Consider the following 15813-nt stretch of genomic DNA (forward strand, 5'->3'; position numbering starts at 1 on the left):
TCTGGCAAAGGTTTGCAACAGCTTCTGCACACAAATAAAGAACCTTAAAGTCTTAAAGGAATTAATATGTTTTCACTAAACTACAGGGAAACCTATTATGTATAATAACAGGCAAATAAAAATAAAGTTATCCGATCGAATCGACGGCATAGCGGAGCTTGTAGAGAGACAGAAACACATGTTTACACTTAGAGCCAAACTTTTAGGAAGAAGCAGGTCAAGATTTCCTAACCTGCAAGGTAACCAGAAACCTGTCACCACTCTGCCCCTCCTCGTTCAGACTCAGCACCAAAAATCCTGCTGTGGCTCCATATGGTCTGCAGGGTTAGACTCACTGGGAGATTCTCGTGTGGGAGAGAGATGTGCGGGGTTGACAGAAATAGAAATCAGTGTGTCAAAGTGGATGTAGGGACAGAGGAGCTTTACACCATATGGTCAGAAGGTGACTGGGTTGATGTCTAATGGGATTGGTCTAATCTGCTTTTATGTTAATCAAAAGAGATGAAGAGAGAAAGATTCAATCACTTAGCTTTAGAGTCTGTCAAGTTCTACTAGCTGATTGTACGAATCATTTTAAAGGGAAAGCTGAATACAGGAGAAATGCATCCCTGTAAAACCTGTTCTTCTGCTACAGCGCAAACAACGTGAGATGAGAACGTTTTTACAAGGACGGGTTACCACATCAAAACAAAGACAGAAGTTTTCTTGTAGGCTTAAATTCCCTGAACAATAAAATGAGATGGTCTGTCTTTTCGCATGCATTGTCTGCTTGCTTATTTGTTCTGCTTAGCCTCATATTTGAATAAAGATTTTAATAAGGGCACCCTGACCTACTGCTGATGGAAAGAAGGTGCCACACCCAGGCTCAGGCAAAATAATGGTACACACATCATTTTTACCCTAAGGCAACCCTCGTATTTTCAAGATCAGCTGGCAATAAACACCTGTGTCAAATTCTGTTACGTATACCCGGCTACCTAGTCATCACAAACCACTTCTCTAGTTTCTGTATGCAGTCATGTTGCTCAACCGGTTTCTCCTCCTCCTGTTGCATGTGTACCTGACTTTTTCATCCCACTGGACACCAGCCTGCACAGTGTAAACAGCCATGAATCACCAGTGTCTGCGATCTTACGAAAGCAGGCGTCTTCTTCCAAATTTTTCTTGACAGGATTATTTTTAGCGGTCTTGTGTTTTGGTTTTGTGTCACATCAGGACACGAGACACAAAGGACATAAAAGGACAAGAGAAAAGTTGAGAAATATCAGGAGGAGGGGCAATTTAATCTATATATAATGAGATCTAATCAGCTAATCACATGGCAGCAAATCAGGCCGTTCAGGCATGTAGACACGGTCAAGACGATCAGAAGTTCAAACTGAGGATCGGAAAAGGGAAGGAAGGTGATTTAAGTGACTTGGAATATGGCATCTTTGTTTATGTTAGATAAGTGTTGTCCAAAAAGGAGAAAGCATTTAGTGAGCTGCTGCACTCCCGCCAAAAGTCCCCCGCTGACGTCAGAGGTCACACTGCATCGAGCTGGTAGGAGGGCAGCAGTGACTTAAATAACTGTTTATTGGTATGCAGAAGAGCATTTCTGAGAGCACAACACTTAGATCCGTGGAGCAGAAGACCACACCGGGTGCCACTTTTGTCAGCTAGGAACAGGAGTCAGACAGCAGGGTCATAATTTAGCATAATCAACATGAAGTTTCACATGTCACAGAAGCTGTAAATGAACAACAACAAAAACATTACTGTCAGCACTTCCTCATCAGTTTACTAAGATAGCCTGTACTCATTGTTAATTTTGTTGGCAGAGCAGCTGTTTCGGCTCTGGCACAAACACAAGTAGCAGGTACACTTACTTTGTTTCACTACCTAGAACTAAAACGCAGTCCAATAGCCTGGAAGGCTGAATCGTCTTCCCGTATGTGTGCTGCGTATTTTCTCACATCTGTTCCTTACATCTTTATGACTTTAATAAAGGTGGCATAACAACAAGGCAGCCTCAGTATAAAAGGCTATTGACTCATTCATTACCGTCTGTAACCTGATCGCTGACTGAAATCCAGTTCACTTAAAAGTGATTCATTATGCTGACTGCAGTGTAAGCCACTGTTTTCCTGACACAAGCTCCTGATGTCAGGCAGAAAAAAGACCCAAAACACCCCCCCCCCCCCCCCCCCCACACCTGGTTTCTTTGGAGATGAGAGCTTCACACTAGGTGACAAATGAGCAATACATGTCTCATGGAATTAAAAAAATTCATTAAAAAAGCCCATTTCAATCCAGAAATCACCCCAAAGCTTAACAGTTCACTGAAATCATTTTTATTTTTTCTTAGAAAAAGAAACTATCACAACTTCATTTGGTTACTGTACAGTTTCTCTCATAGTCACTCAGTTTTGATAACAGGTTGTGATTTCATGCTGAACACCAAACACCCTCCCTACTAACTCACACCACTAGTACAACATGACAGTATATGACTTTTCTCTTTTTTTTCTTCTTCTTTTTTTCATTTTTTTTTTTTTGCATTTGACATCCTTTGATATTCAGGAGTGAAAAGCATTAGAAACCACTTCTATAAAAAAAAATGGAGACAGAGTAGAAATCCCTGACAGTTTCACTTAGAAAATGAGGGACAAGAGAAAGAACTCTTTGAATGGTGTGGTCCATACCAACATGCACCTGACATGTTTCTGTGTGCGCGTCTGTACGTGTGCATTCTGGACAGCACCATTATTCACTGTGTATGTGAGAGTTTAAGAGGTTCCCTGCCCTACATGAGACAGAGTGAGAAAAAAAGAGGAGCGATAAAAGTGAATGTGGGGGAGGAGAGAGAATCTAGGTCAGATTGTGGAGCATGCAGACCCCCTTCACAGACTCTCGTAAATGCTCTCGCTCTGAGCGGACTGGGCTTGCATGCCATCTTCATCCACAGTCGGGATACATGACTATAAGTGGAACACAGTAAATTTTAAGATTAAGGGATGTATCAAGTATGTCTCCCTGAGAAACGTTTCTTTCAACAGTACCATTAAAACCGTTCGTTTTGTCACTGGCTCGTCTTCCACACATCTCTCCTCCAGAGAATAAAATATCCTGGCTCATATTGAACATACTGCCCTTCATTTTATCCCGTGATCTATCTTTCCTTGCACTACCCACCCATTAGGACCACTACCGCTAACAATCTCGGCAGCCAATTACAGGCACGGGCAGGTGACATTCATACAAAACTTTCCAGCCAATCAACCCAAAGGTGTTTAGGTGCTTTGACTTACGGCTCTCTCCCTCTCACTCTCTATCTTGCAAACCAGTTGTGAGGTACCGAACGCGACGCCTTTGTGACCGAGTCCGAGTAGCTCTACTGTTCTTCCGATTCCCCATTTTTTCCCCACTCGTGTACGGTGAAAATAGGAGGACGACAGTGGGCTATAAATAGGTTGTCCTATGTCCTCTCAGCGTTTTCCATAGTATTAACATCACATACTGAGCTGACACACAAGTGCAAGGGATGAGGAAAAGTGGTGTATGTGTGTGTGTTTGTGGGGAGAAAAAGGAAAGAGGAAAAAATAAACTTCTTACTTCTGTTTTCAGAATCTGTCGCTACATAAAGCCAATCCTGTATTACCAGTCTGAAGGCATTTTTGTTGTATATATGAGGGATAACTGAGTTAAGTGTTCGCAGAACCCAAAAACTAACAATTTGTCTTCTAGTTAAAATCCATTGGCTGAACAAATCTCGCTAAGTCTAACTTGATAAGAGTAATCTCTGTAGCCCTTTTCAAGTTTAAGAGAGTGAAGTGAGGCAAGTGACAGTGCAGGTGTGCTTCAGTGCGTTTTACCAAAACACAACACTTACGTGAGATCGCACACAGGTTAGAGATATTTTCTCATTGAACAAGCTGTCCACTCACACGAGGAAGTTTTCTTTTGTTTTTAAAAAGCATTATCTAATATCAAACCACGTCCTGTGGCTGTAAACGGAAAATCCACAGCCGCTGTATAAAAACTTTTGAGTGTTTCTTTTATTATTCCTCTCTTTCTCTTTTCAACTATTATTAAAAACCAAAGACTGGGGTGTCGACACCTCGCAGTAGAAAACAAATAAAAGAACAAACAAAGCTGTTTTAAAACCACTTTCTCCTTTACTCTGACTCCTCCTGAGGAGTGGGAAAACGTGGCGAGGGAGGAGATTAGAGGATTTTATCTCTCGCTTTCTCTCTACGAGACAAGTTTAGGTAGGACCGTGCGAAGAGGTATGGCCTCTCCTGAATCTCCCATCATGTTGCTTCTAAGTTTGTTGTTACTGGCAGTTGTAGCGCTTAAGCCAGGCCCCCCCTTGGCCAGAATAGAGGGAAAGGAGGTGCTGTGGTGCTCGGGGAGTCGTTTCACAGACGCTCCTTGGCTCTTCTCTGTCCCGGGTATTGGTTTGGGAAGCCTGCGATACAGCCAAGGGTGTCTGAGGGCCTGGCTGGGGGTGAGGCGAGAAGACGGGTCCCAGTCCAAACACTTCTTTATGAAGTCAGTAAAGGCGGGGTCCTCGCAGCCCTTGAGTGCAGCACTCCAATCCTTGCTACCTGGAGGGCCTCTCATCTTGCCACGGCGCGAGCGGGACCCTGTCAGCACAGTGGCTCCGGTGGGCAAAGTGTTTGCACCGCAGTACCGAGGGTGGCCCTTGGAGTTGATGAAGTTTTTTGCTCTTTTGGCCTGCTCCAGGACCTTCTGCGGCGGCATCCCCAGCAGCTCCATAACACAGGCCAGCTGGTCGCCCTCATCTTCGCCGGGGAACAAGGGGTAGCCAGTCAGCAGCTCGGCCAGAATGCAACCAAAGCTCCACATGTCAATAGGAAGGCCGTAACGTGAACCGAGGATCACCTCCGGAGCTCGATAAAAACGAGATTGAATGTAGGTGTAGACCCGCTGGTGTTCAAAACAGCTGGAACCAAAGTCAATCACCTGGTAGGGGCAAGAGAATAAGAAATGATATAAATGAAAATGAAAACCAAACGCACAGACCCATTACAGCACAGACGAGAAGGCGCCGCCTTTACCTTGATGCCGCTGCGACCCTGCTGTTTGAGCAAGATGTTCTCTGGCTTGAGGTCACAGTGGATGATTCTGTGCCTGCTTAAAGCCTCCAGGCACTGCAGGATGGAGTGCGCAAACTTCCTGACCAGTGCCAGACTGAAGCCCTGGAACTTGTTGCGTTTGATAAGCTCATACAGGTTCATGCTGAGCAACTCAAAGGTCATGCAGATGTGGTTGCGGAAGGTGAAGTTCTCGAGCATGTGCACAACATTCATGGTGCCGTTACGATCCTGCTTCCGCAAGTGCTCCAGGATGCGGATTTCCTCCTGCGCCTGCCGGTGGAAACGCTTCTCGTTGCGCACCATTTTCAGAGCCAGGTGTTGCTGCAGTTTGTGGTCATATACCTTCGCAACCTGGCCAAAGCTACCTTTACCAATGATCTGTAGAGAGTAAGAGAAAGGACAAGCATTTGTTTAGCTAAAAATCAAAGAACAAATTTAAAGCCACAAACATCAGAACACATCTGACCTTGAGGAACTCGTAGCGGTAAGCCAGGTGGTCGTGGGCGACGTGAATATAACCTCCTTGCTCGTCATCGTAGCCGCAGTTGTTGCTACCTCCGGCAATTGCGGGCCTCTTCTTTGCATTGGGTCCCACAAAGTAAATGTCTGGGTAGGAGTGGATCTCCGCCTGTTCCAGGGTGGTGAGCTGAGTTCGGTACAGTCTCAGAGCCTGATCAGGAGTTAGTGGGCCGCACACTTTACTGCTGTTGACGCCATTCCCGGCTCCATGCGGGCCAGAGGATTCGACAGAGCCCTTACTGGATTCAGTGCTGTGGCAAATGAGGATGGAACAAATGTGTTAACCGACAGCTTGACTGGTCATCATCTCGCCTGTAACATTTTACTTAGTTAGTATGCTCTTAGTTAGCATGTCCATCTTTCTCACCTGTCCACACTGTGCTCTTTGGACAGGCTGGAGGCTGGGGCAGGTTTAGTGGGTGTCTCATGAGTGGTCCCACTGTTCAGTGTGGTTGCTGTGGTTATGGCGTTGACCTTGCGGTTGCTAGTCGAGTCATCATACAGGTACTTCACCTTTGACGGGGCACCTCGGATGGTCACCTGATCCCTCATTACAGCCTTGTTACTGACAACCTATTGACACAGAGGCAAAACAAGACTTTACAAGACGCAATCGGTGAATATCAGAGCAAATGCAGTTTATTTTGCTCTACAAAGAGAAAACAGTTTCTTAACTGAGGGTCTTCTAAAAATGACTCAAAACTCAATATTATCCTGCATCATTCCAGCTCCACATATAAGACAGAGTCTGCAACATTTTTAAATCCTGATTATTAACAAGAAAAAAAAGGTTGTATTTGATGCAGATCAAAATATCAACACCCAACTGTAGAGTCTCAGGTGGAGAGAAATGAGCAGACATCCAGTTTGCAGTTGGTTAACCAGCACGACAGGATCCAGATCCAGTCTGGCAGCAAATGCTAATGCGCAACGTCCCCTCTTCTCCTACCAACACATGCAAAACGACCCACATCCCCACCTACTTGTTTGTATCCTTGCTTAGATGAAAGATACCACTAATCATTGTTAGTGCTGTCATAATCTTGCTATAAACATTTAACTTCTAACTTACTCCTTAATTACTGCAAATAGCATCTACGTACAAAATGAAGTTCAGAATAAAAGAAAGTGATCGCACAGTCACTAGGCGATTTCCCCCCCCAATATAACTGTCCACAAACTTTAAAAGTGACAGTTCCACCTTTGCTTGGGGGTGAAGGTTAAAGGAGTTTAAAGAACGGTCTCGAGTCTCGCCGGAGAGCAGCTTCGTTTCAGCAACCCCAGGAATTCATTCCTCCTCGCTCTCTCTCTCTCTAGCGGAAAGAACGCTCCGCAAGATTATGGAGCACAAGGGAAATGATGGTCATTAAAGTTGAATTATATTGTTAAACTATAGAAGATGTGTGGCTGTTAAGACATGAACTCACCGAAGCCTTCGTACAAGGAGTTAGACTGGAGAGGGATATATCCTCGCGCTTTTTGTCTCTCTCTTACACATGTACACTTTTTACTCTAAGGGCAGACCGATTTTGGGAAGATTGTTTTGTTTTTTTTAGAAAAAGTGGGTGTTGATCATCCACGGAGAAAGGACTCAGCTGAGAGTGTGTTTTTGTACCAGGTTTGGGCTCTCTAAAAATAGAGTGGGAATGCGGGATGGGTTTCCATACATGTAACTATATAGTCTTAACTTATTACAACAGCTCTGCTGCTGACCCAGGGTCTCATGCAGCTGTTGTTCCAAAGTACACAGTGAATGTCACTGATCGAGCCCCTTCACCCAGACACATACACAAATATTGACATACATATCAAAGCTCTCCACACGGGGAACAGCGTCTGTGATGGATTACTGACTGACCCGGCTGAAAAATACAATAAAAATTCAAACGTAAGAGGGCTCCAAACGGGAAGAGAAATCAGAGCGTGCGGCATTTTCTCTCACTCAGGTATTACAGAGGGTGGAGTCCCCTGTGTGCAAATCTGCATGGTGCAACAGATGGAGGAGAGCTAATCTCTTTCTGCTACAGAAACACCTCAGTATCTTTTTCTCCTCTCTCTGAAGCTCACACAAGGTTGCAGCAACCACACAAACCTCTGTCACAAACAAAGCAAATGATGGTATTATTACGCTGCCGTAATTTGGGTGACAGTCAGAACACGGCTATAAAAGGTGGGGGCTCATGAATTCAACTTACTATGAGTACAATTTATTAAAGCAAATCAAGCCCTCATCTATCAGTTTATTACTTTAATAGAGCATGAGGCTAGTGTCTGAGGACTGAACACGCTGAACTGGGGCGAGTTACTGTCAGTCACATTCACCGGAGGACAGTAACTCTGTGAGCGTGACACAAAACACAAAGGAAGAAGGATGGGACTAGAATAGAAAACTAGGCCTAAACTCTGTGCAAGCCCACTGATGGAGGATTACACGAGCTAGGGGAAGGGGAGGAGAGGGGGAGAATGCTGATTGGTGAGTTTGTTTGTGGGTCACATTTTCAAGCCCAATAAATCTTTACAATATATCAAACCAGCCTTTTTCATCTACTGACATGTAGGCCTGTGGACTATTGTTGTTTGTGTGTATGTGCATTTTATTTTGCCATAGGGGACATTTATAAGATCACATATATATATTTACCTAGGCTAAAACAGATCATTTATTTTTGGTAATAACCCTCCTTTAATGTAAAACTGCCTAAAAAACTCAAAGCAAATCCCTAATTATCTTTCAGAATGGATTAACAGAACAGCAAAAAGTAATTATGGTATATGGGTCAATTTATTGAGATTAATGAGGTCGTATCCTCAATGAAAGTTACCGTAAGCACCGTAAACATGCATATATATCACCTGCTCATTAACATGGTTTGAGTCAAATGACGTGTCCAAAAACAGATGAAGGCAAGATAAGCGCACTCTGTATTCACTTTAGCCGAAAAAACAAATTGGCCAATTCACCGTAGTTTCCCTGACGCAAGCACCGAGAACTGCCGGGGCACCAAACTTTGATGCCCTAGGACAATAAATGAGTCTTACTCACACAATGCTATTAAATGAAGGGTATAAAAATCTACTGAAAGTCACATGTTGGAGATAAGGAAACAGATAAGCTGCCCATCCTACGCAGCCAGAACACAGTGGAACGAGGGAGGGAGGGAGGGAGGGGGGGGGGGTACAAATGTGATGAACAGGAACACAGGCAAGGGAATATCTCTCAGAGGAGCAGGAAGTCTGGAGACAGAGTGTGCTCCAGCACAGGAAATAGGGCTTAACTGGCTATGCGCGTATGCGTGCGTGTTTGTGTGTGTATACTTACTGTGTGTTTGGGCATTGGGGGTAGCCCCGACGGACTGTTTGTGTCTGCTTCGTCTTTCAGGATGTGGTCGGTCCTCATGTACGAGTCGTACAGACCGTCACCATGGCGAGCTGCAGGGACAATGATGAACAAAGTCAATCAGTGTGATGATGTGAGGCTATTAAATCTGCAGCAAAAGCACAGAACGATCCTCGAAGGTGACGTCAACAGAATGCAATTTAATTTTCTCCACTGAGACGCACTATCCTTGTTTGACCAAGTCAGGCAATGTCCTATTAATCATCTCATCAATCACACCAGCAGTTCTAGTTACCCTGATGCTAAAACAAACTGCATTGTACAACTAGACAAATCCCTTGAGCCACCATAGCAAGACATCTTGCATTACACCGATCTCTGTATGCCAGTGGGGATGAATACGGTCTCCCACAACAGGCTAGCTCACAGTTGCAGTGAAAAGACCACCATTATCAGATACATCACTGTAGCTATTGTACCCAATACATTGTGTCTAAGGCCAGCGCTCCAACCTGACCAGCTTACACGCGGCTTAGGGTCCCAGATCGCTAGCGCTGCAAGTGGTATTATTGGCCTAATGGGGCTAACAGATGCCTCTGTGACGACAGCATCTTTCCGTCTGCCCATCTGTCCATTCAGCCCAAATCATGTGGCGCACACACCAGGTGTGTTTGGAATTAGAGCTAATATAGAGGGATGCTTGTGCCTGTCATTCAATAGTGCTGTGTTTCATGCTCACCTCTTTGGCATTGAGCCAAACACCTAATACGAGATGATACGGCTACAGTAGATGGACGAGCACGGCATTTGGGACTGTGGGTGGAAGCCAATTACAAAAATGGCAATCGCTCCCATTGGCCAACTGTTTACCACAACAGTCATCGAGCTTACATGCTAGCTGATACACCAACTGATTAAAACTAACTGTGTAAAGTGCAGCTTGAAATCAGGGTGAGTAGCTCATTAGCCGAAGTTGTGGCGAGTTTGGCGTTCTCCCTCGTGAGTCCCAGAGAGTGCTGTAACCATGTGTAGGTGCGTCAGAGACTATGTTCCCAGCACAGGCTTGCTTCTGGACAGATTAGACCTGCTGCCTGGATACGCACGCATTAAACCTGCACAGCACTGCAAACAGTGGCATTAGGACTACACACACAATATTAGCCAAGCACAGACTCCATTAGCCCTTAGCAAACTCCTAATCGCTCAGTGGGTGCTCAGCACTTTTTGTACAGAATCTGAATTTGTTGTCCAAGCAAAGCTTGAAAGGAAAAAAAGAGAAGAAACAGAGAGCAAACATCTGTGTAACCCCAAACATCCAGCCCACTATGTCCAGCTCTCCCCACTATGAAAACTCCTCGGCACTGTAAAGGATAGAGAACAGGGTTCAGGCAAACAAACACAGCAGCTCATGTGTCATAAAACGTGTGAGCGTGGCTGTGGTGGGGGAAAGGCTCAGCTTTTTGTCCTCTTCCTGGCATTCTGGACAAAGTGTGTTTTACAGAGGCAAGGTAAACCACAGGGTTCATATGACATGACATAACGATGACAGCCCTGTCATTTTTCATTCTTTCTTTCTTGGCTTCTTTCTTATTACCAGCTAAAAAAATAAAATTAAGAAAAAAAATCTGCACATAAGCAAACAAAAACAGATCAGTCACAGTGTCATAAAACAATAATAACACTGGTCATAGTACAAATTCCAAAAGCGCGTCTTAAAAGGATGCCAACTGAGATATTACTGCTTATCAACCCTTTGATAGAACAATAAAAGTTTACGAGAAAGATGAAAATAAGAAAATAAAATAAGCTTCCTGGTGTGACATTCAAAACCTTCTTAGATAAAAGTCTTGTAACTGATCAGGGTAAGCAAAAGGAAAAGAAAACTTGTTAACATGTCGGGTCTTGTGAGAAGCCCACGGCACTGTTACAGTAGCTTATATACGTGCTCTATCCCCACAGACGCGACGTGACCGCGAAGACACTTGTGAAATTAACCAGTTCTGCAGCTACTTGGAGGGCATTTTTTTAAATCCCAATCATACTCACCTCTAAATTACCCCCAAATAAATCCTATTCACACGACCACGAGGAAGCGAACGTACAGACAAACAACGTTTTACTTTGTTTTGGTTACCTGTTGCTATTGGGCCCTCTGGTTTCCGGCTTATTATCATCATGATTGCAATTAATATTAGATGCCAGCATCCAAAGTGAGGGGAAAAATCAGATTTTAAAAAAAGGAGAATAAAAGTTCAAACTAGCAAACTGAGCTACTAGTATTAAAAAGTCTGCTGTTGCAGTGTTTTGATAGCAGTCCGAGTACCCGTTAGTTGTCTTTTCGACTGAACTCAAGTTGTTTTCCTTTCTGTATCAGCAAGCTTTCTTCCCAGTGTAAGCAGTAGTTTCTTCTTAGTTTTACTGTGTTTTCATGTGTTGCTCTCACACTCGTCTTGGCTAACATGGGCCAAGCTACAATTAAAAAAATGAACAGGCGGTGGGGGTCGTTTCCCTCAGCTAACTAGCCAGCTAGCTCGCAGAGCCACGAAACACTCGTCCGCCGGAGAGCCGCTTCCTCCGTTAGTTTGAGTCCAAATATCACAACTCGATGGTCTGACCCATGTGCCCCTCGCCTTTCTCTGACAGTACAATGAGTCGATCCAGAGCACCATTCCCGTGCCTATTCCTGGTAAGCTGGCTTGGTAGTTAGCAAACAAGAGCCCCCAGGATTTGTCCTCCTTCGGGACAGCTTGGGGGGTGCTTCGCTCGTCTTCGGGGATGGCTAGCCCAGAACAGGCTAACTGTATTCACGCCTCATGTTTATACTGCACTAATAACCGGAGCAGAATCCCCGTCGCGTAAAATCTTCACCTGAGGTCAGTGCAGTAACGCTGCACTGTTAAATCCTTCTCCTGTGCGCTGCGAGTATCTTATTCGACGGTGCAGCTGTGTGTTGTTGCTAAGGGCGTCTTCACTGAGCTCAGAGTCAGCAGGCGGACGGAGGGAGGGAGCAGGGCGGCGCTTACCGGGCATCCAGACGGCAGGCAGAAGGGCGCCCTGCAGCGTCCACATGGAGGTCTGCAGAGGAGCCAACAGGAAAGTGGTCGAGCTTCTGCATGCATAAGAACATCACAGGTTGTTTTTTCTCACATCACTGCGCGAAAAAGCAAGGGGGGAAAAACAAACAAACAAACAAAAGACTGATGTAAAGAATTAGCAAGTGGTGCACTTGTGTAGAAGAGAGCCATAAGTTTCAGAAACACCCGGGCTATTCCTGCGGCAAGAGTCCTGTAAAAGGCTTATAAGCAACACTCATTAGCAATGCTATTATCTCAAAGTAATTATTATATATTATAAAGCAATTATAAAAGTGGTTTTTATTAGAAAGTGGTGCAAAAGGGTCAATAATTTGCTAATTCCTGTATTTGAACTGTGGATACATGCTAAATGTGTTTTTTTTGTTTACTTGTTGTTTTTTTTGTTTTTGTTTTTACTGTTTTCAGACATTTCTACAGCACAATAGGTCCACTGATGGGCTAATAAAGTCAGATGCACATATATGGCATAATATACTGTGCCAATACCCTTTTCGTGCTTGTTTGTTAATGTTTTAAGAATATGATTACCTGTGATCTGCAGCCCAAGAATTAAGCATGGCTTCTCCTCTCCCTCTCCATACCCTATGAGGGAAAGCTGTGGATTGAAACCGGAGTGTGTTTGGAGATCTATACAAGGCTGGATATAGTTAGAGGCAGGGCAGAGGACAGACGGAGTGAGACCCAGCAGGCATGAGAAGGGGAGCAGGCTATATTCAGATAGTGATACATGCTGGGCAGAGGGTGATTCTAATCTTAGCTCTTTCTCAGAGGTGAGAAGAGGAGGTCTCTCTATATTTGCTGCCACAAATACATACACTGACACACTTTCATTTAGACCCCCCCGGGGCAGCAACCGACCCTTAAAACCTGTTGCTTATTCTTAGATGGTGGTGTATAGAGTGAGTAGGGTGACAATGCCTATAAACTGATCTGCTTATTGCACTTGCCTCTCAAGAGGTTTCAAGGTGTAAGCTTGTGGACCATGTGCCACTTTTAATCGCAGTGAAGTGAATTTAAAACTGCGGCCCAATGGGACCAGGTGCAAAGCTACCTATAGGTCCTCGAGGTGGGGGTCTGGGGGGGTCTGGCTGTATTTAGTCTGAGGCTGTGTGACAGACACTGACACTTGTGGGTTTATTCACCTGACACCACATTTTAAATGCTCTTGAAAACAATCTCATCTGGGAGGATACGTGTCAAAATGTGAATACTTTCTTACCAGAACATATAAAAACAAAATAATGGAGCTGTGCATGAACTCACACTACCTGTTACTACACAGTGATTACTAGTGATTGCTGTTGTTATAAGAACCCGCCACCTGCTGGTGATTTTGCAGCAATGCAAGCTGGTTCTGGCGGAGAAGGCATAATTGTCTTGTTAGAAACAGCAAGACAAGAAGAACAATTACATTTTTTAATATTGGTAATAGTAAGGTTATTTTTATGCTTATATGTGTAACGGCAGTACACTATTAAAATGTAAAAACCAGAAACTCATTATTCAAATACTGATCATAAAAAATGATGTCAAATTTTATTTCCATTTCATTCTTTTCACCCTTTAAGATCTTTAAAACTTATAGCACCATCTGATGGGAGGAGTGTCCCACAGAGTTCACAGAGCAAATCTTAAGTGGTTCAGCAGTTCCTTAAAATGAACCACTGTGCATCACACAGTTTATGGGAAAAGGGAAGCAAAGGGACTGAATGTTACCACAAAGGTTGATTTCCTTAATGCTGCCTCTGATGCGCTGCATACAAACCCAGCTCTCTTATGCCCAACAACAAACAAGGAGTTTCTCCGGGTCTGTAGTAACCTCATCTTTCTTTTGCTCTTCTTGAGAAAAACTATACTGCCGAGATCAGACAGTAACTGGGTCAGCCTTATCAGCTACTACCTCTCTGTTGTTATTTTGTCGTTGGTTTGTACACAGGAAACAAGTTTCACGCTGCATGTACATAAATCTGCCAGTAGGGGGCACCAAAAGATGTATTTTTACACACTTTTATGTGTTTTATGTTTTACGCAAACATTTCATCCGTGCTCAGGATCACTTTATGTTCTTGAGCATCTTTTCACCCAAAGTAAAGTCCACTATGACGGTGTTAAAATGATTTTTGCAACAGTTTGTTCATTTACTCAGTGTAAATAAAGCACAGATCGTGTGGGCCGTTATATTTTCATTAACATTTAATAATGCATCTGTATCCTCAAACATCATCTTTGATTATTGTTCATTTTTACTTAAACAGTTGCATAATGAGTGAATCATAGTGCGGTGGCGTAACGTCTGCCTGCTTCAGCATGTGCCACAACTCTCATTCACAGGGTGTAAGATCATTGTACAATCTACACATGTCTGTGCTTCGTATATATTTTACTTTGTCATCCACCATCCACAGAGCCTCTTTATTCATATCAGAATATCAGAGTGCTTTGTGATTTTTTTTTATTTATTATTACATCTTGAATGAGAATGTAGGATGTTCCTCCTTAGAGAGCAGCACTGGATGGTGTTCATTTACAAGGTTTTCATCCAACCGTGGCCGGGTAACCTCTGCTCTTTGCTTAAATTTGAATACAGTGCTTAGAGTGCAGGTCACAAGACTTTCCAACATCAGCTGGGCTTCGTATTGACACTGAACTTGGAAACCCTGATTTTAAATGTATAATTGCGCCCTCAAATTTGATAAAAGACACTGATTTGATTTAACACTTTATAAGGTTATATTTATGTGTCTGGAATTACTCATGCATGTGCTATTTGTAACTGATGAGCATGAATGTGCTTTATAGTTTTTTTCTGCTTTTATGTAAAACAGTAAATGTGAAAAGCCAATGGATAAAAACAATAATCATATTTTAGCATTAAAAACATCGATAACACTTTATAATAAGGCCTGCAACTAAGGGCATACTTGGCTTTTTAAGTCTTTACTTAATGTTCACTATGTTGATGTGCATGATGGATGTTTTATTTCTCCCTTATTAACCTACAAGAAAAAATAAATACCATAACATTTTGCAGGGCTATGTGACCTTACATTGATGGAGCTAAGGCTAATGTACTGTTTTCCCTTTCACATCACTGTTCAAGCCATCAAAAGGATTTCACAGGAAAGGAGTGTCTCTTTCCCTGTAAAATACCTGGAAGTCAGGCAAAGTTAAACCACTCCCTAAAATGCCCAATCCAAAAAGTACAGTGTGTTTACAATGTAAGCCTGGGAAATGTTGTTTGTTTCTCCACAAAATTACCAAGTACTGTATAAAATTATTCATGCAGTGCTTACAATTGCTTGAGCATCAGTATAATTTCTGTCTCCTTTTTTGTAAAACACCCAGAATTTAGGCAGAACCTAAAATTACTTTTGCACTACTTAAACTTACTTACAGTATAGTTATGCGTTTTGAGGGTAAAAACAAACAAACAAAAAACCCTTACTTGGTAAATATACAAATTCATAATTCAATTTAATTCCAGGGGAATTATGACCTTAGTTATGGGACATATTATAAAGTGTTGCCAAAGTATAATTTTGATTAAGGAGCTTGCACATACTGGTGAGTACTGTTGATTTAGAGCAGCTGTGACTTTACATTGAGCGGTGGTATAATAAATTTGTTAAGCTCTATGTCTTTTGTACACAGACCTCTCTTGTATCGCAGTAAAGCATTTAATAAGTATTGATTTAACAGTATAAGATTGTTCACTGAAATATTTTATACTGCTGTAAAGAAAAACAAACAAACAAAGGAG

General features: G+C 43.1%; 1 protein-coding gene across 2 annotated transcripts; it reads right to left on the minus strand.

Annotated features, from left to right (window-relative positions):
* Window positions 1–2317: 2317 nt before the first annotated feature.
* Window positions 2318–12005, minus strand: dyrk3 (dual specificity tyrosine phosphorylation regulated kinase 3). Of its 2 annotated transcripts, none has more exons than XM_082534587.1 (6): window positions 11827–12005; window positions 8941–9050; window positions 5989–6194; window positions 5569–5872; window positions 5064–5480; window positions 2318–4968 (listed from the first exon to the last, which is right to left on the minus strand). In XM_082534587.1, the coding sequence occupies exons 2-6, from the start codon at window positions 9016–9018 to the stop codon at window positions 4234–4236; spliced, it is 1740 nt and encodes a 579-aa protein (XP_082390713.1). In that variant the 5' UTR covers window positions 9019–9050; window positions 11827–12005; the 3' UTR covers window positions 2318–4233. The 2 variants fall into 2 exon arrangements, with proteins under 2 accessions (XP_082390713.1, XP_082390712.1); XM_082534586.1 differs by having other exon boundaries at window positions 11093–12005.
* Window positions 12006–15813: the final 3808 nt, after the last annotated feature.

The sequence above is a fragment of the Aulonocara stuartgranti genome (assembly GCF_965226115.1).
Source record: "Aulonocara stuartgranti genome assembly, chromosome: 5".
Classification (NCBI taxonomy): Eukaryota; Metazoa; Chordata; class Actinopteri; order Cichliformes; family Cichlidae; genus Aulonocara; species Aulonocara stuartgranti.

Coding starts and splice junctions, on each gene's coding strand:
- dyrk3 (XM_082534586.1), bottom strand. CDS start 11,135: ATGATGATAATAAGCCGGAAACCAGAGGGCCCAATAGCAACAG. Junction 9,051..11,092: donor AGAGGGCCCAATAGCAACAG/GTAACCAAAACA, acceptor TTGTCCCTGCAG/CTCGCCATGGTGACGGTCTG. Junction 5,873..5,988: donor AAAGAGCACAGTGTGGACAG/GTGAGAAAGATG, acceptor CATTTGCCACAG/CACTGAATCCAGTAAGGGCT.